Source organism: Dreissena polymorpha, chromosome 3 (assembly GCF_020536995.1).
Source record: "Dreissena polymorpha isolate Duluth1 chromosome 3, UMN_Dpol_1.0, whole genome shotgun sequence".
In the NCBI taxonomy this organism is placed as follows: Eukaryota; Metazoa; Mollusca; class Bivalvia; order Myida; family Dreissenidae; genus Dreissena; species Dreissena polymorpha.
Genome location: NC_068357.1, coordinates 66410893 through 66436321, shown reverse-complemented (window position 1 = coordinate 66436321; position 25429 = coordinate 66410893). Strand labels below are relative to the sequence as shown.

Here is a 25429-nt window from a genome sequence, read left to right as displayed (position 1 = left end):
GGGTCACAAAATTGAACATATGCTTATATTGGGCCCATTTTGTGCAAACTTTAGAAATCTTCTTGTCCATAACTATTGGGCCTATTTTTACCACATTCGGTATGTAGTGACATCTTATAGGTCTCTAATTAATTTGTTCGAATTATGCCCCTGGGGAAAAATTTGACCCTGCCCCGGGGGTCACAAAAAATGAACATATGCTTAAATAAGGCCTATTTTGTGCAAACTTTAAAAATCTTCTTGTTCATAATTATAGAGCCTAGGGCTACTAAATTTGGTATGTAGTGATATCTAATAGTCCTCTACCAAATTTGTTCATGCCTCGCAGATGACCCCCAATTGATTTTCAGGTCACTAGGTCAAAGGTCAAGGTCACGGTCACCCGAAATAGTAAAATGGTTTCCGGATGATAACTCAAGAACGCTTGATCATGAAACTTAATAGGTACATTGATCATGACTCGCAGATGACCCCTATTGATTTTCAGGTCACTAGGTCAAAGGTCAAGGTCACAGTGATCCAAATTGTAAAATGGTTTCCGGATGTTAACTCAAGAACGCTTATGCCTAGGATCATGAAACTTCAAAGGTACATTGATCATGACTCGCAGATGACCCCTATTGATTTTTAGGTCACTTGGTCAAAGATCAAGGTCATGGTGACCCGGAATATTAAAATGGTTTCTGGATGATAACTCAAGAATGCGTATGCCTATGATCATGAAACTTCATAGGTACATTGATCATGACTCGCAGATGACCCCTATTGATGTTTAGGTCACTTGGTCAAAGGTCAAGGTCACAGTGCCAAATAACGTATTCACACAATGGCTGCCACTACAACTGACAGCGCATATGGGGGGCATGCATGTTTTACAAACAGCCTTTGTTATATTTTGAGATGATTCTTTACAAAGAAAGATGCTACTATTGTATTTGTTATAAATGTGTGAAAGGCTCTTAAGAAGGAACCAGAGATTATTAACCCTTTACCAAACACTAACAGGATTTTACAGGTTTGTAGCTGACGACTTTATAAGTAATTGTGATAAAATGAAAAATTGCTTAAGATGAGCAATTTCTCCTTTTAACACAATTATTTCTTCCCTACCTGATCATTTCCTTCAGATTCCATTACACTTTAATTATCGTCTGCAACCTCTTTCAAATTGGGAATGTCCAGATTGTCGTTTGGTAAAGGGTTAAGGCATTATGATTCATATGGGTCTTGTGAATCTGTTTCAAATCAAATGCGTAGATTTGATCTTCAGCATCTAAAAATATGTGAAATAGAAAGAACGACAATATCTTTTGGAGAGATACATGTACCTACGTAATATCTCGACTTTACTCCCCGCAAATTGTCTTAGTGGAGCCCTAATTAGGTCATCCCACTAAGAAACTTTGCACCGAGTAAGGTCGAGATATAGAGCGAATATTACAACGAAATCAAAGCCTGTAACTTTCTTCCTAATATGGCTGGAAAGTGAGCGGAATAAAACATAATAATACAAGTAATACTGGGTATAAAACGACGAAAAATATCTGCCTTGGCATGGACGTCGCCATCTTGTTTGTCACGTGATTACCCCCCTCTGTTCTTTACTTTCTAAATATCACGGGGTACGGTTAGAGTTTTCGTTTTTTTGTATAGGCTATGTCGGAGATTGTACAAGGTGGACTCTTTTACACGTGTTTTTGTCCGGATGCATATCAAGTTTTATGCATATCTACTAAAATATAATGAGTTGTCGTTAAAGCATTCAGAGTATAGAAACCTAAGACCGGCTTTTCTTTTTCCAATGACCTTGCAACCGAATGTTTTTTGTGACCGGTGTGAAGTTTTACGTGCTAATGTTTCAGTATCTTAACATCAAACAGTCATGTTTGAGTTTACGTTTAGTTTATAAATTGCTAACCTTTTCTGAGTAATAGTGTACGCCTGGGCAATTTGAACATTTAGTCATGAAATGAAATGCACAGGAACATGCAAACATTGCGTGAGATCTCAATGAGAACCTACAAATCAACAGTTCATACACAAACACAAAAACCTTTTGTGCTCCTATACAGAAAATTGAAATTAACCAACGTCAACATATTTACCATCCAAAGATATCCGCTGGAATTGCCCGATTAACGTCAAATGGGTGCAAAACATTGTTGGATTCATTCTAGTTTATTTTAAGTAATAAGGAAACATTAGTAGACGAAACGTCCGCGTTGAGCACATAACTGCGTTTGCTGTTTGCTCAAAATGTACGTACGTTTCCAGTGCATAAACATGTTTGTGGCTAAATGGAACGCGCTGTGTAAATAAACAGGCGCGTCTGAACCATGACATCGATTCCTGTGTATTACTGTGAAACATCAACTTTATATTAAGGTATGATCCGCATGTATACAAATTGGTTAAAACAATATAGATCACATTATTACGGTATAAATAGATGAAAACTATTCCAATACACAACCTACACAAAATATTTTAAGTTAATGTTACTGCTGCTTTTGTTGTTTCTGTGCTAAATTGTTGCCAAAGTTCGTATGAAACTGGGTTTGTAAACACGTTAAATCCAAAGCACTACAATTTTAAATATTTAAAACGTTTAGATATAGAGCGCTTTTATAGGTATCCGGACTTTTATTCCCGCGGACAATCGTTCCTACGCTAACTTTGACAAAGTAGACATTTGTTCCTACCTTGTTTTGACTACCCGGACATTCGTCTCAACGTTATTTTAACAACCCGGACTATCGTTTAACATTATTTTGACAGCCCGGATATTTGTTCCGAAATAATTTTCACGCCCCGGACATCCGCTCCTACATATTGTTTATATCGGACATTGGTTTCAACAATTAAAGGCAATGCACAAACTGTGAGAATATTATGTACATGTATATATAGTAATGAGCAACTCCTTCAAATTTACTTCAAGCATGGAACTTCTAACGAACGAACATGCTTCGAGGTCCACTTGTACGTTGAGTAACACACGTCTAATTCTACATACAATACGGGGCAATGCAGTTAAAGTCGCCCCCATTTCCGCAAAGTTTCGCTTATTCTCAGTATTACCGGAAGTCGATATATTCGAATAATTTCTTTTACGTTATCATGCTCATGCTCAGGAAAAAGTCTTGAAACTGAATACAAATATGATAAAAATATGAAAAATGGCACACTTTTTTTAAATAATGACACATTAAACATACCGGTTAAAATTGCCCAGAGTTTCATATTCATTTTGATGAAATGTGAAAATAATGACCTGGATACCAATTATGTAAGAGTCAATGCCCGGGCTGTCAAAATAATGTAGGAACCATAGTCCGGATTGCCAAAATAACGAAGGAACGATTGCCCAGGTTGTCAAAACAACGTTGGAACGAACGTCCACTAGTGTCAAATTAACGTATGAACGAATATCCGTCATTCACTTTATAGTTATGATTAATCTGGCTTATATCGATGCAGTATTAAAGCGGGTATATACGATTTTTTAAATGTGTTTAATTGTAATATATTGATAAAATATGTTACAATAACACAAAATAGGCAAGAAAAATTATACATTGAAGCCGAATTTCATAAAATGCAGCAAAGACAAATTAGCGCCCCGAGCCGATAGTGACGTACATATTTCCCTACAATAACCGAAGTATTCGTCTTTGTAATATAAACCGTTATACTACGAGGGGTGTTCCAGAAGTTCGTGGATTTTCGCTATAACTTATTAGTTTGCTGGTAAAAGTCAATGAAATTTACATATTATACAAACCAATTATCACGGACTTTATATATAAGCTAAAAATGCATGAATTCCATAAAGCGCGTTTGAAACGCGTTGCCATAGAAACCTCAGTAACGACATGCGGCGCACGTGTGTATTTTATTATAAGTATGAGCGTTACGCGAATTTAAATTTGGTTTAATTGTCGTTGATAAACAGAATTTTAGGCAAATTTCACGTTACAGCGCCTAAGTCCTCCCTACAGCCCGGATTTGGCCCATATGGACTTCCGCGTCTTCCCGGAAGTTAAATCACAGTTTCGCGGTATTCGCTTTGCAAGTAAACAGGAACTTACAGTTGCAGCAAAGCGAATCGTGTCGTCTTTTGACGCTTACTGGTAAAGAGACACTTTTAACAAGTGGATTTCCCGACATATAAAGTGCATTCGCGTTGGAGGTGATTATGTGGTAAAGATATGACAGTTGTTAACTTCATAACGTCATTGACGTTGAACAGAAACGATACACGTGCGTCGTTGTGCGCATTGTGCACATGTTTAAATCTCTGATATATATTTATTGTTTTATGTATTTCCATGATTTTTGGAGAGTAGATTTGGAAAGGACGAAATATTCTTAACATGCTGTTTGTTTGTCCATTTATGTTACCAAATGAAAATTATAGCGAAAATCCACTAACTTCTGGAACACCCCTCGTAAGTTAAGATGCACATCGTACATGTATGGTATACATACTGGCGAATTCGGCTGTACAGCCGTTTTCAAATTCAGAATTAAATATCTGGCTTATTTCGCATTTTTCGACACATGTTCTTCTTAACTTTTATTTTAATTTATATTGAAATATATATATAATAAGTGTTTTACACAGTTTATATAAATTCATAAATATTTGACAAAATCGTATATACCCGCTTTAAGGTTCTGACAGTCTGTAAGGACAAATAACTGTCAATTTGATTATTTGGCGATAAATTAGTCCTAGAAATGACCACGCATTACTACTACCAGGAGAAGACATGAAGGTATCATACATTGTGTTTATTGACCAGACATCTGCTATCCGTGGTTTATGACAACTTGTTGTTATTTAGTATTTGACGGCACATTATCTGATCACAACGTGACAATTGGTTTGTGATGAACACCATTCTAACAATATACAAGATTATTGATCGATCATTGTTTAAACACCTCGGTAAAAATGCTCTTACGAATAGTATTAATATGTGTGCAAACAATTGAATAAAACAATACTTCAATCAAGAACATTTATTTAATGCATTTAAAGATAAATGCGAAGTAAATATTACTGCTTATTCTGACCATCATCTTGTGTTGAAATATTGTTATGTCGCCGAATGTGCAAAAGAGTGAATGTTTGAAATCAGATGCGGCGTTGCGTGGCAGTATTGGAACTGGATACAATTTCAGCCGCGTTCTGGAATTCATCAATGTTTGCTTATTGTGAAGAGGGTCTATTCTAGCTCCTATGTTTAGCTTCGCAGTTGTGACTAGAATATTTTATGTTTCGATGTAGTCATGTGTTGTGTGTGTGTGTGGGTGCCGGAAGAAACCCCACTTTTTCGGTATGGCGACCACCAACAAAACCCACATGCTCAGTAAGTGGGCATTAAACTCGAGTCTCCGATGAGAGAATCGCGTGTCAAATCCCTGCGGATTATAAATGCTTTTTAGGAGCATACACAATGTTTGTATCATTGTTGGTAGAACTTGCGTTTATCGTTCCATACGTGTGTGCTGGCCAAGAAATTGTGTGTAATGAAATTAATTCGCGAACACTAGGCTAACGTCCATCGCATGATTCATTGGCACAGCTGTGGATGCGCTTGATATTCAAACGTTCACATGACCTGCGGTGATTGAAGGTTGCTTTCCAGTTAGTTTTCTACAATAAGTGCATACATCGCCATGATGCGGTCAATACTACGTTTTCATTTGTTAATAAAGTTCAGAAATCATTTAAGTGCTAACAGTCAACAAAATATCAATTGGCTAAACAATGCTCATCTGTGTTAATAATTTACGTGTTTAGTGACTTACAAGCAAAACAGGTTGGACGAAAGTACTGACATATACATGTGCATCGATTTGCTTGCGCATATACACACGCCTGCTTCTGGCGTTTTACTAACGAGCAGAAGCAGGGTTGTTTTGATAATAAATGGTCAGTGGTATAATTGTCAAAATATAACTTCGAGTGTATAAATCTCAATATTTCTGATTCTCCATTTATTATGAATTGCACATTACAAATTGTTATGTCGCATTTGATTATTTTCAAGTTGAGTCATGCCTTTCAACATGCTTAGTCTTTATATTATGCGTCTTGTTGATTTGCTAGTGTAATTACTAGTGCAGTGCTAATATAACTACTATTGTAGAGTTGAAATGTCCTAACGATAAAGCGATATAAACTTTTAATAAAGGTGGTATTAAAATGATGCATTTTTTTATGTATTCGCAAGAGAAAAGTTGATTCACCATGGTAAAGAAACAACAGAAACAATGATGTTTCTAGTGTATGCAACAAAAGGATGCAAAGAAGAACAAAGTCGCATGGATTAAAATGGTGCATTTGCATGTATTCGCAAGAGAGTATTTGATTCACCATGGTAAAGAAACTACAGATACAATGAAGTTTCTAGTGCATGAAACAAAATGATGCAAAGAAGTACAACGTCGCAAGGGAATTGAAGCATGTTGGCAACAAATAGCAAAATGCAAAATGCAAGTGTCATATACCGAAATGCAATAGAAATTCGTCAGCATTAAGTTGTAATAAGCAATATAAATTGTCATTTAAGAATATGAATTGGCTGGCGGAAATGTCCTTCCAAATCTGTTCAGCTATTACCGATTCCACAAAACTCGTGTTTTGGTAATGCAAAAACGGCCAACACTTCTGAGGGCAAGTTACAATCTTGATTCAAAACAAATTTGGTGTGAACAATAATACACAACTATCTATTTACATAATTGTTTTTTGTAATATAAAATAAACACACGTGCGTCATAATACCGACGTTACGTTTATACTTATTTTAGCTAAACTCTTTATATTTAAATGTAGATATGAAAGCACAACCCCATTATTTCGACAACATATGAGGCACTTACATGTTACACAATTGCTAAAATTAGAGGCAAGATATATCACACATCAAACAAACATATGAAATATTTTGGTAAATATAGAGCATATTCTTTGCCGTATAACCACGACATTCTTTTCTTAATATTACTTTTTGTATATTCTAAACTTAACAAATACCACCTATTTTTTCTCTTTAAAAGTGGTCTTTAAATTATTCTGAAATAATATGTCTTTCATTTACATTTATTAGAAGGAATATTTTAAAATCTTGATGTATGATCTCAGAAATAATGCTATTACTCACCACTCTACAGCATACATAACTTTAATATTTGTATAAAACAGAATTAAAGATTTGTGTTTGCTAACAAGGGCCTATACATGTTGCAAATAGGACCGGGATACGCAACTGTAACCATGACATGTATGTTTTGTTCAATTCACAATAATTGGGAAATATTTTTTCATTCCATTTGCAGGAAAGATTCGCAAACTTTATCCCATGATGTTTTCAGGACCAGTTCATTATCTTCGTATCCAAATAAAATACGCACATTTGTTCGATACAATATCTGAATGTGTTCTGAGTATTGGTTTATGTCAACATCTCCCTTCAACAGCAATATTACTGGCTTTTTAAGCTGCATTGCAATATCCATCTCCTGATCACAGAAAACACTGTTAGCGAACCCTTCGCTAAGGACTACAACCGCCACGTTAGAGCGTTCCATGCATTTGTATATTTCTCGATAGATATTCCAACCAACTCGAAACTGTTCGTCACCAATGCACACCAAGTCCCGATCAATACCCACCACTTGCCGTAGCTTCTCATTTAAAGGCCAGTAAACTGCACTCCGAACAAAAACCTCGTCAACGCTGCTATATATCAAATACACCGCGAAACCATTGCCTCGGTTTAAGTTGGCTATAACTCTAGCCATGCGATCTTTTCTTCGACGAAGTTTCTTTCTGTACCGCAGAACAATTATTCCGATAAACAGTGCTAAAACGACTGCGAACGTGCTTGCCACCGACGCACCAATAATTGTTGTACGATCACAGTCAGATTTCAGCGATGTGAGCAAATCCATTGTTAATTTTACGCGAGTGTGTGCCTTTGTTTCGCAACGCAATTCATCAAAGTCTGCGATTAATGTTTTCTCTTGAAAAATGCTTTGGACAGATTGGTAGTCGGAACATTCTTGACAAGTCAGTACATTACCTCCCATTGTCACTTCTATTAAAGGGAAATTTGTGAAGCAGTCTATTGTGGACTTTTCAATTATTTTAATCAGATTGTTTCTTAGGTTTAATTGCCTTAAAGATGGAACATCTTTCAAATAACAGTTTATAGTAGTTATCATATTGGACTCTAAATTAAGTGTTTTTAATCTTGTATTGCCAGCAAATGTGTGTGGCGAAATATCATATATTCCGTTGTTATCCAAATCAACATGTTCAAGGTAACGTAATGATCTAAACAATAAAGCAAAGTCTGATTCATTTTTCAACTGCATTTGACCCAACCTATTACTGGAAAGTATCAAATATTTCAAGGAGGGAAAATTTTGGAATAATACAGGATGTATATATTCCAGTCCGTTGTCTGTAAAATCTATGAATTCCAGACTGCTTTGGGTGTCGGTATGCACTTCCACATCTAACACTCTGATGTTATTTTTCCTGAAGTAAACTCGTTTTAGGTTTGGCATTAGACGGTAGCCTCCCGTAGAACCGTAGGACATGTTTTTTATGTGTTGAAAAATAAATGGGGACAGGTTTTCAGCATCACCGCATAGTTGGTCCACATAAAGAGTGTCGATATTATCCATTAATTTCACCCTTCCAGTATTTTCACGGGTAATGCGCATGTCATGTACATTTGATATTGACCGGGTCAATGGACTACACAAAAAGGAAGCATCTATTCCGTGGCCGTCAATGTAAACAGAGGAGAAGTCAAGAACCTTTAAATTCTGTAGTGATCTTGTTTTGGACTTGAAGCAATTTTGATGGTTAGAAATTGATATGCTGGACATATTTAGAAGTTCAAGTCTTCGGCATAAGCTTTGGTCGGCTTCCAAAATCCTTATATCATATGCGTTTACTTTCATTTGGCTGATATCTAGCGACATCACAGGGCGTTTAAACATTTTCCAGAATCGTTGCCCAAGTATAACGTCATAATTGTTTCCCGAAGATGTTTTTTTTAGAGATAAAGAATGAAGGTTTGGTAAAACATCTTCATTGGACATAATGTCGAGGAAGTCATTAAAATTGAGCTGCCAACAATCGTCTAAATTAAGAATTGTTACATTTTCCAAACCGTCGAAAACTCCTTTATCTAATGTTTTCAGTGAGAGTATGTTAATATGCAGTGCCGTCAGGTTCTTCAAACCAGTGAATATCCCTCCAAGTAGGTTGTTTGTTGTGTGCGATTTCCAGAACAGCCTTATATATGTGAGGTTTTCCCATCCTCCACCGCGGAACGTTTCATTTGTTATTGACATCGGATCAATACAATCTAGCTCTAATCGTGACGCGTTTTTCGGCAATTCAGCAGGAATACTCTCATAACACGTGTAAGTGCCATTCACATTTCCACAATTACTGTTCGAAGAAACTGTTGGCATTCGTGAACACAAATAATTCTCATCGAGAGTAGCACAAATGAAAACAAGCATGTTTTCATGCAAAATGATCAGTAAATATGTAAAAAGCTTCATATTTTCAAAACTTTAGCTTTTAACGATAAGTCATCGTAAAATCCATAACAAAAACTTCTGCATCATTAATATTCTTAATTTACAAATTTACGTTGCGAGTAGATGTGTTATTGTCATTCGATCATTTATTTAAAACAATTCAATCGTTGTATTGAACTCGTCAGAACTTCCACCGACATGACAAACAATAATTCAACTTTAGGGTTAGCAACTTCGTCTTGAGATTAGCATTTTAACAAATAATCACATAGTGTATTTATTATACCAGGCAGCGCAAATATTTTGTCAGATTTTTAAGGTCTGTTTTAGGATCCTACTTCCCGTTGGCGGTATGTAATGGAAAGAAAGATAACACGAACGTTTAATCATGATTCATAGTTTTCAAAAAAGCACAGATCCAAAATTAAATTCTGGATTTTTGACCAATAATAGTCAATTGGTTAATGAGAGACTTAATTAACAGACATGCACAGCATGGTTAAATAGTCTTTGTATAAAAACCTTTTTTGTTTTAATACCACGTAAACCCCTCCACTTTAGTCCATTCACGAGTTGAACTCACTACCGGATGTGGGAAAACATTGTGACATCATTTACTAGTATGCACTGGCGTTCGTTGTTTGTTATTATAAAGAAAAGCAAATATTTTGTTAAAATGCGCACAGCACTCGATTTTGGCGAAATGTAATCGTCTGCACAGACGGCACGCAACAGGACTCTTGCTGTATCATCTACACAGTATACGCGAAAATCTTATATTTGGGTCGAATACCACGTAAACCCATCCACTTTAGTCCATTCACGAGTTTAACTCACTACCGGATGTGGGAGAACATTATGCCATCATTTAATAGTATGCACTGGCGTTCGTTGTTTATAATTATAAAGATAAACACGTTTGTAAAGGTGCGCACGACTATCGACGTTTGCGACATTATGCAGGAACGACTTACACATACCAGGACGCTCCACATTCTCAGATGGAGGACATTTCCAATGAAATTGTTAGCATGAACAAGTTAAGATTTAGAATATTTTGGAATAAAAACATGAGCTAGTGGTATTGCGCTACAAGCCGTTTTACGTATTATTTTTCCTTTGTATTATTAAATATTTTAAAGAAATAAATCACTATTTAGATTAAGCTTATTTACTGGTACATATGTAATATTTAACAATAGTTGAACAAAATCAGTTCGCCTTTGTATATAATTGTTCTCTTTTCAGCATGCTTAATGCTCGAAGCCCCAATCTTTAAAAGTAAGCTACGACCCTTTGGACACATGCTTAAACAATTGATTTAAATGTGAATCATAGTGTCAAAACTTCCTGGTTTCAAAGTAAAAATCACCCAATGATGCACAGCTTTATACAGGAAGAATTAAATCTCGTTCGTTCACGACCGAATAATATGTTTCCCCATCATAGCGTAAACATATAGCTTGTTATAATCATAGCGATTAATGCACAGCATTTGTTCGCTATTGGTTTAAAAGATGTCACTGTTGTATCGCACTTTATTTTTAACCTTTTTTCGATTTTAAAATCCAAAGTGCGTTGGCGTTGTGTGCAAACACTTAGCGCGCAATATACAAACTACGTAATTATTTAATTGAACTCGAAGTGATACCCATAAAAAACCAATGTCAACGGCAATGTAAATGGTTTTCTCACAGGCCATGATAATGGAAAACATGGCAATGTACGCAAAAACGCTTTGAAGAGCAACTTATACAAAATTGAAAAACATCGGCTATAACAAATGTGTTTTTTTCACGTTGTCTATAGCTTTCACGGAAATGTTCAATACACGTCCGAAATAACACCGACATGACAAACAACAATCCGCATTTAGAGTTAGCAACTTCGTCTTGAAGTTATCATATAAACCAGTAACCACCGTATCTTTTCCATTATACCACGAAAAGATTTTGTCAGTTTTATAAGTTTCGATTTAGTATCTTACGAATCGTTAGCGGTCTAACTGTAAAGCAAGATACTACATGCGTTAAATCATGATTCATAGTTCTAAAAAGAACAGATCCAAGATTTAATTCAGGATGTTTCACCAATACTATTCGGTTGGTTAATATAAGACTTAAGTCATATCTGTATAATTAACAGACATGTAAAGCAGATAAGTAGCTTGTGTCGAAAATCATATTTTTGTTTTAATACCTCGTAAACCACTTCACTTTTGGCTATTCACGAGTTGAACGCACTACCGGATGTGGGCGAACATTATGACATCATTTACTAGTATGCACTGGCGTTCGTTGTTTATAATAATATCGAAAAGCAAATATTTTGTTAAAATGCGCACAACACTCGATGTTGGCGACATGTTATCGTCTGCTCATGCGGCACACTTCAGGACTTTTGCTGCATCTTCTACAGAGTATACGCGTCTTGGTCTCCTGGCAGCATCTTCTGTCACATTCTTAAAAACGGCGGCAACGAACTCTAAGAGTACGTGATCGCCTTAGGATTACTGTAGGTTATCTTCAGACGTACATGATGCAGGAACGACTTACACATCACGGGACGCTCCACAGTCACAAATGGAGAACGTTTCCAATGAAATCGTCAGCGCGAACGAGTCTAGATTGAGTGTTATTCGGAATGAACACATGTGCACGTGGTATTTCGATGCAATCTTTTTTAAGTAATGCTACTATTTTTTGCTTCGTTTAATTACAGGACAGGACAAACATAACTATGTAGATTAAGCTTATTTACTGGTCATCTTAAACAATAAATGAACCAAATCATTTCGCCTTGGTATATTATTGTTCACTTGTCAGCATGCTAAATGCTCGAAGCTCCTAGGTTTTAACGTGATAAAAACCCCTGCAGATACATGCTTTAACGATTTATGCAAATGTAAATCGTAGTTTTAAAACTTCCTGTTCTCGAAGATATAATTTAAATCGATGATCCATTGGTGAATAGCTATATAAAGGGAAAACAAATAAATCTCGTTCGCTCACGACCGAATCATACGTCGGCTCTATTGTAACATTAAGGTAAAGGCACGGGTTTATCGTCTGACTATGATACTAGACTCATCTTCAACCGAATTTGACATTACCCCCCCCCCCCCCCCCCGATAACTGGATATACATCTAGCTTGTGATACTCAAAGCAGATAAAGCACTATGGCAAGCGGTTCGACGCATAATCCCAAGAAACTAGGTTTCTCATGAGCACCTAGGTTCTCAGAATGAGAACCTAGGTTCTTGTGAAAACCTAGGATACCAAACGAGAACTTAAGTTCTCAGAATGAGAACCTAGTTCTCAAGCGTAAACCAAGGTTTTCAAATGAGAACCTAGATTCTCATGAAAACCTAGGTTCTCATGAGAAACCTGGTTTCTTGGGATTTCATAAACCTTGGTTCTCATGAGAACCTAGGTTCTCATGAGAACCTAGGTTCTCGTGAGAAACCTGGTTTTTTGGCATTTCATAAACCTAGGTTCTCATGAGAAACCTAGTTTCTTGGGATTATGCGTCGAACCGCTTGCCATAAATAACCTCCAGTTGTCTCCCATTGCTTGGTACACGCTGGCGGCATATGTGTAAAATGAATAGAAATAGGCGTGAAACCGTGAATGTTTCTCCCCAAGAGCATTTTCTGAACAATGTTCAGACAATGCTCAGTAATATTCTACGAAACTTATCTGTTGAATATTTGTGACAACAGGCATTAGCCGTCGGTGAACGCCTCTTGTTCATGTTTCCGTGCATGGGTGTTCTTGAGGAATGAAATAAGTAAAGTAATCGGTCGACATTGGTCTGAACACGTTAATAAAAAATTGAACTGTTTATGAAATACATCTTTAATTGTCAATATTATTTTGAGACTAAAAATTCAGATCAATCGTTACATAATACATTGTTACAGCATTAAATGAGTTTCAAATATTCAGTTCCCTTGTTCGGGCCTCAAACGACTGTACGGTACAGTTTTCTATTTTAAGTATGTCTGTGGCCTACATGTAGGAAGCAATCATTATGGTATAAAATACAAGTTTTATCTCTATTGATTATGTGTAATAATGTATTATTCAATCGTAAGATATCGGCAACACTGCAAAAAAAACTTATGCGCTAAAGACTTTGCAAACATATTTAAATAACTTCAGATATCTGCAAAAATAAAGTTCTTAACGGCGTGTTTTCATTCTGTCCAGCCCGTGTGTAATCATATGTGAACCCCATTGATCCTGCGCCCTGAATAATATTTGTCCCGTATTCCAAACGAGCAAGTTTACGCCGTCCGACGCGTAATTCTGAAAACCTAAGTTCGTTGAAAACCTAGGTTCTCAAAGAACCTAGGTTTTCAGACAACCTAGGTTTTCAGAGAACCTTGGTTCTCAGAGAACCTAGGTTTTCAAAGAACCTAGGTTCTCATGAGAACTTAGGTTCTATGAGAACCTTGGTTCTCATAATGTTCTCTCAGAGAACCTATGGTTCCCAAATGAAAACCACGGATATGGCAAGCAGTTCGACGCATAATCCCAAGAAACTAGGTTTTTCATGAGAACCTAGGTTCTCATTCTGAGAACCTAGGTTCTCATGAAAACCGAGGTTCTCAAATGAGAACCTAGGTTCTCATGAGAACCTAGGTTTTCAAATGAGAACCTAGGTTCTCATGAAAACCTAGGTTCTCATTTGAAAACTTGGGTTCTTGACGCCATGTGCAATCTTCAAGCGAGAACCTAGGTTCTCATTCTGATTACCTAGGTTCTCATGAGAAACCTAGTTTCTTGGGATTATGCGTCGAACCGCTTGCCATAAAGCACTGCATTTGTTAGCAGTTGGGTAAACCGTTGGCACGGTCATATCGCACTTTATTTTAAACCTATTTTCCATTTTCAAAACCAAAGTGCGTTTGCTTTGTGTGCAAAAACTCTGCGCGCTGGAGTAGTACATACGCTTACAGTAAAACGAAAGGCATCTTGGTTGTTCCTAGCTCAGTCCCATTTGTACAGTTTCATAATCATTATTAAAGTTGCGTTATTATAAGTGTAGTTGTGGTTTGAATACCATTTGAATAACTGCCTTGGCATGGACGTCGCCATCTTGTTTGTCAGTTGATTACCCCCTCTGTTCTTTACATTTTTAATATCACGGGGTACGGTTAGTGTTTTCGTGTTTTTGTATAGGCTTTGTCGGAGATTGTACACGGTGAACTCTTTTACACGAGTTTTTGTCCGGATGCATATCAAGTTATATGCATATCTACTAAAATATAATGAGTGGTCATTAAAGCATTCAGAGTATAGAAACCTAAGACCGGCTTTTCTTTTTCCAATGACCTTGCAACCGAATGTTTTTTGTGACCGGTGTGCAGTTTTACGTGCTAATGTTTCAGTATCTTAACATCAAACAGTCATGTTTGAGTTTACTTTTTGTTTATAAATTGCTTACCTGTTCTGAGTAATAGTGTACGCCTGGGCAATTTGAACATTTAGTCATGAAATGAAATGCACAGGAACATGCAAACATTGCATGAGATCTCAATGAGAATCTACAAATCAACAGTTCATACACAAAAACCTTTTGTGCTCCTACACAGAAAATTGAAATTAACCAACGTCAACATATTTACCATCCAAAGATATCCGCTGGAATTGCCCGATTAACGTCTACTGGGTGCAAAATATTGTTGGATTCATTCTAGTTTATTTTAAGTAATAAGGAAACATTAGTAGACGAAACGCCCGCGTTGAGCACATAACTGCGTTTGCTGTTTGCTCAGAATGTACGTACGTTTCCAGTGCATAAACATGTTAGTGGCTAAATGGAACGCGTTGTGTAAATAAACAGGCGCATCTGAACCAAGACATCGATTCTTGTGTATTACTATGAAACATCAACTTTATATTAAGGTATGATCCGCATGTATAAAAATTGGTTGAAACAATATAGATCACATTATTACGAGATAAATAGATGAAAACTATTCCAATACACAACCTACACAAAATATTTTAAGTTAATGTTACTGCTGCTGTTGTTGTTTCTGTGATAAATTGTTGCCAAAGTTCGTTTGAAACTGGGTTTGTTAACACGTTAAATCCAAAGCACTACAATTTTAAATATTTAAAACGTTTAGGTACAGAGCGCTTTAATAGGTATCCGGACTTTTGTTTCCGCGGAAAATCGTTCCTACGCTAACTTTGACAAAGCAGACATTTGTTCCTACCTTGTTTTGACTACCCGGACATTCGTTTCAACGTTATTTTAACAACCCGGACTATCGTTTAACATTATTTTGACAGCCCGGATGTTTGTTCCGAAATAATTTTCACGCCCCGGGCATTCGCTCCTACATATTGTTTATATCGGACATTGGTTTCAACAATTAAAGGCAATGCACAAACTGTGAGAATATTATGTACATGTATATATAGTAATGAGCAACTCCTTCAAATTTACTTCCAGCATGGAACTTCTAACGAACGAAAAAGCGTCAAGGGCCACTTGTACGTTGAGTAGCACACGTCTAAATCTACATACAATACGGGGCAATGCAGTTAAAGTCGCCCCCATTTCCGCAAAGTTTCGCTTATTCTCAGTATAACCGGAAGTCGATATATTCGAATAATTTCTTTTACGTTATCATGCTCATGCTCACGAAAAAGTCTTGAAACTGAATACAAATATGATAAAAATATGAAAAATGGCACACTTTTTTTAAAATAATGACACATTAAACATACCGGTTGAAAATTGCCCAGAGTTTCATATTCATTTTGATGAAATGTGAAAATAATGACCTGGATAACAATTATGTAAGAGTCAATGCCCGGGCTGTCAAAATAATTTAGGAACCATGGTCCGGATTGTCAAAATAACGAAGGAACGATTGCCCAGGTTGTCAAAACAACGTTGGAACGAACGTCCACTAGTGTCAAATTAGCGTATTAACGAATATCCGTAATTCACTTTATAGTTATGATTAATCTGGCTTATATAGATGCAGTATTTAGTTTCTGACAGTCTGTAAGGACAAATAACTGTCAATTAGAGTATTTGGCGATAAATTAGTCCTAGAAATGACCACGCATTACTACTACCAGGAGAAGACATGAAGGTATTATACATTGTGTTTATTGCCCAGACATCTGCTATCCGTGGTTTATGACAACTTGTTGTTATTTAGTATTTTACGGCACATTATCTGATCACAACGTGACAATTGGTTTGTGATGAACACAATTCTATCAATATACAAGATTATTGATCGATCATTGTTTAAACACCTCGGTAAAAATGCTCATACGAATAGTATTAATATGTGTGCAAACAATTGAATAAAACAATACTTCAATCAAGAACATTTATTTAATGCATTTAAAAATAAATGCGAAGTAAAAATTAATGCTTATTCTGACAATCATCTTGTGTTGAAATATTGTTATGTCGCCGAATGTGCAAAAGAGTGAATGTTTGAAATCAGATGCGGCGTTGCGTGGCAGTATTGGAACTGGATACAATTTCAGCCGCGTTCTGGAATTCATCAATGTTTGCTTATTGTGAAGAGGGTCTATTCTAGCTCCTATGTTTAGCTTCGCAGTTGTGACTAGAATATTTTATGTTTCGATGTAGTCATGTGTTGTGTGTGTGTGTGGGTGCCGGAAGAAACCCCACTTTTTCGGTATGGCGACCACCAACAAAACCCACATGCTCAGTAAGTGGGCATTAAACTCGAGTCTCCGATGAGAGAATCGCGTGTCAAATCCCTGCGGATTATAAATGCTTTTTAGGAGCATACACAATGTTTGTATCATTGTTGGTAGAACTTGCGTTTATCGTTCCATACGTGTGTGCTGGCCAAGATATTGTGTGTAATGAAATTGATTCGCGAACACTAGGCTAACGTCCATCGCATGATTCATTGGCACAGCTGTGGATGCGCTTGATATTCAAACGTCCACATGACCTGCGGTGATTGAAGGTTGCTTTCCAGTTAGTTTTCTACAATAAGTGCATACATCGCCATGATGCGGTCAATACTACGTTTTCATTTGTTAATAAAGTTCAGAAATCATTTAAGTGCTAACAGTCAACAAAATATCAATTGGCTAAACAATGCTCATCTGTGTTAATAATTTACGTGTTTAGTGACTTACAAGCAAAACAGGACGGACGAAAGTACTGACATATACATGTGCATCGATTTGCTTGCGCATATACACACGCCTGCTTCTGGCGTTTTACTAACGAGCAGAAGCAGGGTTGTTTTGATAATAAATGGTCAGTGGTATAATTGTCAAAATATAACTTCGAGTGTATAAATCTCAATATTTCTGATTCTCCATTTATTATGAATTGCACATTACAAATTGTTATGTCGCATTTGATTATTTTCAAGTTGAGTCATGCCTTTCAACATGCTTAGTCTTTATATTATGCGTCTTGTTGATTTGCTAGTGTAATTACTAGTGCAGTGCTAATATAACTACTATTGTAGAGTTGAAATGTACTAACGATAAAGCGATATAAACTTTTAATAAAGGTGGTATTAAAATGATGCATTTTTTTTATGTATTCGCAAGAGAAAAGTTGATTCACCATGGTAAAGAAACAACAGAAACAATGATGTTTCTAGTGTATGCAACAAAAGGATGCAAAGAAGAACAAAGTCGCATGGATTAAAATGGTGCATTTGCATGTATTCGCAAGAAAGTATTTGATTCACCATGGTAAAGAAACTACAGATACAATGATGTTTCAAGTGTATGAAACAAAATGATGCAAAGAAGTACAACGTCGCAAGGGAATTGCAGCATGTTGGCAACAAATAGCAAAATGCAAAATGCAAGTGTCATATACCGAAATGCAATAGAAATTTGTCAGCATTTAGTTGTAATAAGCAATATAAATTGTCATTTAAGAATAAGAATTGGCTGGCGGAAATGTCCTTCCAAATCTGTTCAGCTATTACCGATTCCACAAAACTCGTGTTTTGGTAATGCAAAAACGGCCAACACTTCTGAGGGCAAGTTACAATCTTGATTCAAAACAAATTTGGTGTGAACAATAATACACAACTATCTATTTACATAATTGTTATTTGTAATATAAAATAAACACACGTGCGTCATAATACCGACATTACGTTTATAATTATTTTAGCTAAACTCTTTATATTTAAATGTAGATATGAAAGCTCAACCCCATTATTTCGACAACATATGAGGCACTTACATGTTACACAATTGCTAAAATTAGAGGCAAGATATATCACACATCAAACAAACATATGAAATATTTTGGTAAATATAGAGCATATTCTTTGCCGTATAACCACGACATTCTTTTCTTAATATTACTTTTTGTATATTCTAAACTTAACAAATACCACCTATTTTTTCTCTTTAAAAGTGGTCTTTAAATTATTCTGAAATAATATGTCTTTCATTTACATTTATTAGAAGGAATATTTTAAAATCTTGATGTATGATCTCAGAAATAATGCCATTACTCACCACTCTACAGCATACATAACTTTAATATTTGTATAAAACAGAATTTAAGATTTGTGTTTGCTAACAAGGGCCTATACATGTTGCAAATAGGACCGGGATACGCAACTGTCACCATGACATGTATGTTTTGTTCAATTCACAATGATTGGGAAATATTTTTTCATTCCATTTGCAGAAAAGATTCGCAAACTTTATCCCATGATGTTTTCAGGACTAGTTCATTATCTTCGTATCCAAATAAAATACGCACATTTGTTCGATACAATATCTGAATATGTTCTGAGTATTGGTTTATGTCAACATCTCCCTTCAACAGCAATATTAATGGCTTTTTAAGCTGCATTGCAATATCCATCTCCTGATCACAGAAAACACTGTTAGCGAACCCTTCGCTAAGGACTACAACCGCCACGTTAGAGCGTTCCATGCATTTGTATATTTCTCGATAGATATTCCAACCAACTCGAAACTGTTCGTCACCAATGCACACCAAGTCCCGATCAATACCCACCACTTGCCGTAGCTTCTCATTTAAAGGCGAGTAAACTGCACTCCGAACAAAAACCTCGTCAACGCTGCTATATATCAAATACACCGCGAAACCATTGCCTCGGTTTAAGTTGGCTATAACTCTAGCCATGCGATCTTTTCTTCGACCAAGTTTCTTTCTGTACCGCAGAACAATTATTCCGAAAAACAGTGCTAAAACGACTGCTAACGTGCTTGCCACCGACGCACCAATAATTGTTGTACGATCACAGTCAGATTTCAGCGACGTGAGCAAATCCATTGTTAATTTTACGCGAATGTGTGCCTTTGTTTCGCAACGCAATTCATCAAAGTCAGCGATTAATGTTTTCCCTTGAAAAATGCTTTGGACAGATTGGTAGTCGGAACATTCTTGACAAGTCAGTACATTACCTCCAAGTGTTACTTCTATTAAAGGGAAATTTGTGAGGCAGTCTATTGTGGACTTTTCAATTATTTTAATCAGATTGTTTCTTAGGTTTAATTGCCTTAAAGTTGGAACTTCTTTCAAATAACAACTTATATGAGTTATCATATTGGACTCTAAATTAAGTGTTTTTAATCTTGTATTGCCAGCAAATGTGTGTGGTGAAATATCATTTATTCCGTTGTTATCAAAATCAACATGTTCAAGGTAATGTAATGATCTAAACAATAAAGCAAAGTCTGATTCATTTTTCAACTGCATTTGACCCAACCTATTACTGGAAAGTATCAAATATTTCAAGGAGGGAAAATTTTGGAAGAATACAGGATGTATATATTCCAGTCCGTTGTCTGTAAAATCTATGAATACCAGACTGCTTAAGGTGTCGGTACGCACTTCCACATCTAACACTCTGATGTTATTTTTCCTGAAGTAAACTCGTTTTAGGTTTGGCCATAGACGGTAGCCTCCCGTAGAACCGTAGGACATGTTTTTTATGTGTTGAAAAATAAATGGGGACAGGTTTTCAGCATCCCCATTGGTCCACATAAAGAGTGTCAATATTTTCCAATAATTTCACCCATCCAGTATTTTCACGGGTAATGCGCATGTCATGTACATTTGATATTGACCGGGTCAATGGACTACACAAAAAGGGAGCATCTATTCCGTGGCCGTCAATGTAAAGCGAGGAGAAGTCAAGAACCTTTAAATTCTGTAGTGATCTTGTTTTGGACTTGAAGCAATTTTGATGGTTAAAAATTGATATGCTGGACATATTTAGAAGTTCAAGTCTTCGGCATAAGCTTTGGTCGGCTTCCAAAATCCTCATATCATATGCGTTTACTTTCATTTGGCTAATATCTAGCGACATCACAGGGCGTTGAAACATTTTCCAGAATCGTTCCCCAAGTATAACGTCATAATTGTTTTCCGAAGATGTTTTTCTTAGAGATAAAGAATGAAGGTTTGGCAAAACATCTTCATTGGACATAATGTCGAGGAAGTCATTAAAATTGAGCTGCCAACAATCGTCTAAATTAAGAATTGTTACATTTTCCAAACCGTCGAATACGCCTTTATCTAATGTTTTCAGTGAGAGTATGTTAATATGCAGTGCCGTCAGGTTCTTCAAACCAGTGAATATCCCTCCAAGTAGGTTGTTTGTTGTGTGCGATTTCCAGAACAGCCTTATATATGTGAGGTTTCCCCCATACTCCTCCGCGGAACGTTTCATTTGTTATTGACATCGGATCAATACAATCTAGCTCTAATCGTGACGCGTTTTTCGGCAATTCAGCAGGAATACTCCCATAACACGTGTAAGTGCCATTCACATTTCCACAATTACTGTTCGAAGAAACTGTTGGCATTCGTGAACAAAAATAATTCTCATCGAGAGTAGCACAAATGAAAACAAGCATGTTTTATGCAAAATGATAAGTAAATATGTAAAAAGCTTCATATTTTCAAAACTTCCGCTTTTAACGATACGTCATCGTAAAATCCATAACAAACACTTCTGCATCATTAATATTGTTTATATACAAATTTACGTTGTGAGTAGATGTGTTATTGTCATTCGATCATTTATTTAAAACAATCCAATCGTTGTATTGAACACGTCAGAACTTCCACCGACATGATAAACAATAATTCAACTTTAGGGTTAGCAACTTCGTCTTGAGATAAGCATTTTAACAAATAATCACATAGTGTATTTATTATACCAGGCAGCGCAAATATTTTGTCAGATTTATAAGGTCTGTTTAAGGATCATACTTCCCGTTGACGGTCTGTAATGGAAAGAAAGATAACACGAACGTTTAATCATGATTCATAGTTTTCAAAAAAGCACAGATCCAAAATTAAATTCTGGATTTTTGACCAAAAATAGTCAATTGGTTAATGAGAGACTTAATAAACAGACATTCACAGCATGGTTAAATAGTCTTTTATAAAAACCTTTTTTGTTTTAATACCACGAAAACACCTCCACTTTAGTCCATTCACGAGTTGAACTCACTACCCGATGTGGGAGAACATTGTGACATCATTTACTAGTATGCACTGGCGTTCGTTGTTTATTATTATAAAGAAAAGCAAATATTTTGTTAAAATGCGCACAGCACTCGATGTTGGCGAAATGTAATCGTCTGCACAGACGGCACGCAACAGGACTCTTGCTGTATCTTCTACACAGTATACGCGAAAATCTTATATTTGGGTTGAATACCACGTAAACCCCTCCACTTAAGTCCATTCACGAGTTTAACTCACTACCGGATGTGTGAGAACATTATTACATCATTTAATAGTATGCACTGGCGTTCGTTGTTTATAATTATAAAGATAAACAAGTTTGTAAAGGTGCGCACGACTATCGACGTTTGCGACATTATGCAGGAACGACTTACACATACCAGGACGCTCCACATTCTCAGATGGAGGACATTTCCAATGAAATTGTTAGCATGAACAAGTTAAGATTTAGAATATTTTGGAATGAAAACATGAGCTAGTGGAATTGCGCTACAAGCCGTTTTACGTATTATTTTCCCTTTGTATTATTAAAAAGTTCTAAGAAATAAATCACTATTTAGATTAAGCTTATTTACTGGTACATATGTAATCTTTAACAATAGTTGAACAAAATTAGTTCGCCTTTGTATATAATTGTTCTCTTTTCAGCATGCTTAATGCTCGAAGCCCCAATCTTTATAAGTATGCTATGACCCTTTGGACACATGCTCAAACAATTGATTCAAATGTGAATCATAGTGTCAAAACTTCCTGGTTTCAAAGTAAAAATCACCCAATGATGCACAGCTGTATACAGGAAGAATTAAATCTCGTTCGTTCACGACCGAATAATATGTTTCCCTATCATAGCGTAAACATATAGCTTGTTATAATCATAGCGATTAATGCACAGCATTTGTTCGCTATTTGTTTAAAAGACGTCACTGTTGTATCGCACTTTATTTTTAACCTTATTTCGATTTTAAAAACCTAAGTGCGTTGGCGTTGTGTGCAAACACTTAGCGCGCCGAAGAAGTACATACACTTACAGTAAAACGAATGGCACCTTAGTTGTTCCTAGTATATTCCTATTTTATAGTTTAATAATTTCATTTAAAAAAGTTGCGTTATTATCAGCGTAGTTGTCATATTTCGACATCATTTTTAACATCAACATCACTATCGCCATTATGATATTGGCTTGATTTATTTAACCAAAAGAACAAGGTTAGTATATACAAAGGTCCTTATGCAATGTGTTTTGCCATCAATATTGGTAGATGTAAAAAGTTTGATAGTCAGTTTTTATAAATAAAAATCATTTTTGTCATTAAGATTAAGCTATTCCTCATTCAATTCTCAAGCGTTTGGGATTTTCCATGCGCTCAAGTGATAACGCGAAGGCAACATGTAATTTAGTATCTTTTTAAAATAAATGAGGATTACGGCCATTGGGTTACAGGAAATATCTTATACATTATGAAAGAACAATTTGTTAATTTACAAATAACGAACATGGTAGTCAATCATGGTTTCAAAACTTATTTGTCCAACCCTTTTGTTTTAATGCATATCAGGAAAGATTGATTGTGGTATTTGTGGCAATCAAGACAAATACCTTATTGAGGACGATCGTTTCCTCGGACATTTGAAAACCGAATATTGGAATATAGTCGAAAAATGAAATGCGAATATTCGGAAATTATTTCATTATTCATTTCCATCCCAAACAAAGAGATTTGGAAAAGAATGTAAACTTTTGGTCTGAATAAGATGATCAATCACAAGAGTATTTTTTTCACGGGCAAATACTTAATTTGCAATTGATCATAAACTGATTAAGCATTAATTTATATAGAGATACATATTAAACATATATAATCATTATAGAACTCCGAGCCAATTACAACTAAATACGTATCGTCGCAAATTTGACCCCCCGAAAATTATTTATGGACAATATGTGTAACAGTGAAAAACTCTAGTCCGTTCCATAATCAACACAATTGCAAATTCAAAGAAATTGCTGATAAATTTAATTGGGTGATGCTTGGCGTGAATGAATAATAACCTTGGGTCGCTGTAATTTATTTTACTTTACGGTAGTCGTTAAACCTTTTAAGAAATTGGATAAAATATCACTCGCTCTAGGTAATGGCAAACCTAAATTGTCAATTTTATTATCCCTACGCTTTTAAAAGCGTGGGGATATTGTATTGATCTCCGCTTTCTGTCCGGTCGTACTGGCCACTATCTCCTCCTACACTATTAGCACTAGAACCTTGAAAATTACACACATGGTAGCTATGAGCATATGATCTTACTCCTGGGTCAAAAGTTATGGGTAAATTAATGGGTAAAATGGGTAAAAAAACTAATTTTACTAACAACATGCGATGAACATGATAATAACTTTTGACCCAGGGGTCAGATCAACATTCCAAATAGTGCACCGTCGCACATATGCTCATAGCTACCATGTATGTAAGTTTCAAGGTTCTAGTGCTAATAGTGTAGGAGGAGATAGTGGAGAATCACGGCCACCCAAAATTTTGTTTAAACATAACCTTCTCATTTATTCACCAATTGACTTCAAATTAATACTGAACATCTCTTATGACAACACGGTCTATCTCGACCATACATGTCCACATTATCCACCCAGGGCCATTGATATAGGTAAAGGCAGCCTGTTTCCCGTCCTGTTTCAAATTTATCGAGAGGTCCACGGTTACTACTTCCCCGTACTCCCAATTTTTTTTTCGTACCCAATTTTTTTCGTACCCAATTTTTTTTTCGTACCCCATGTTTTCTGTTTTCACATAACTTCTTCAGTTATTTACAAATTAACTTTAAATTAATACTGAACATCTCTTATGACAACACGGTCTATCTCGACCATCCATGTCCACATTACCCACCCCGGGGCCCCACTAACATAGGCCTTGCCGACCCGAAATTGGCTTATAATATAACATTATGCGGCGTGGGGATACGCGTCAGTCTCTGCCGCGCCATTTTGCTAGTTAAACATTGATGTTCATTTAACTAACTTTACACGTGTTACTCGTTTTATGATGATGACCGTGTAAGCATATTTCGTTTTCGGTTAAACGTGTTTGTTGAGTGTTTTTTTTTCATACTTTTTTGTATTGCAACTTCTTTCACTTTTCCTGAGATGCTCAGAATTTCATCAGATATTAACGGAACTTAGGGATGTATACCATTATACACGATTTCATCGTAAACAGTAAGTGGTCTTGCGTTTGGGATAAGATTCGTTGGATATTGCACGTGCTATACTCGTGTAGAAGAATTTTTGGTCTTATTAAGATCAATATAATATATAAT

At 36.0% G+C, this 25429-nt stretch overlaps 1 protein-coding gene across 3 annotated transcripts in view; it reads right to left on the bottom strand.

Annotated features, from left to right (window-relative positions):
• The window catches only part of LOC127874553 (uncharacterized), a 99533-nt gene extending 77684 nt beyond the window's left edge, over nucleotides 1-21849 (bottom strand). The window contains exons 1-2 of one of the 3 annotated variants that reach the window (XM_052418933.1): nucleotides 20023-21849; nucleotides 6287-8099 (exon numbers count right to left, since the gene is read on the bottom strand). In XM_052418933.1, the coding sequence (XP_052274893.1) occupies nucleotides 7339-8099; nucleotides 20023-20605 (1344 nt within the window). In that variant the 5' untranslated portion in view covers nucleotides 20606-21849 and the 3' untranslated portion in view covers nucleotides 6287-7338. Of the gene's footprint in view, nucleotides 1-6286; nucleotides 10156-20022 lie in introns of those variants that run through there. The other 2 variants (XM_052418934.1, XM_052418931.1) reach the window with 2 other exon arrangements.
• Between the last annotated feature and the right edge of the window lie 3580 nt (nucleotides 21850-25429).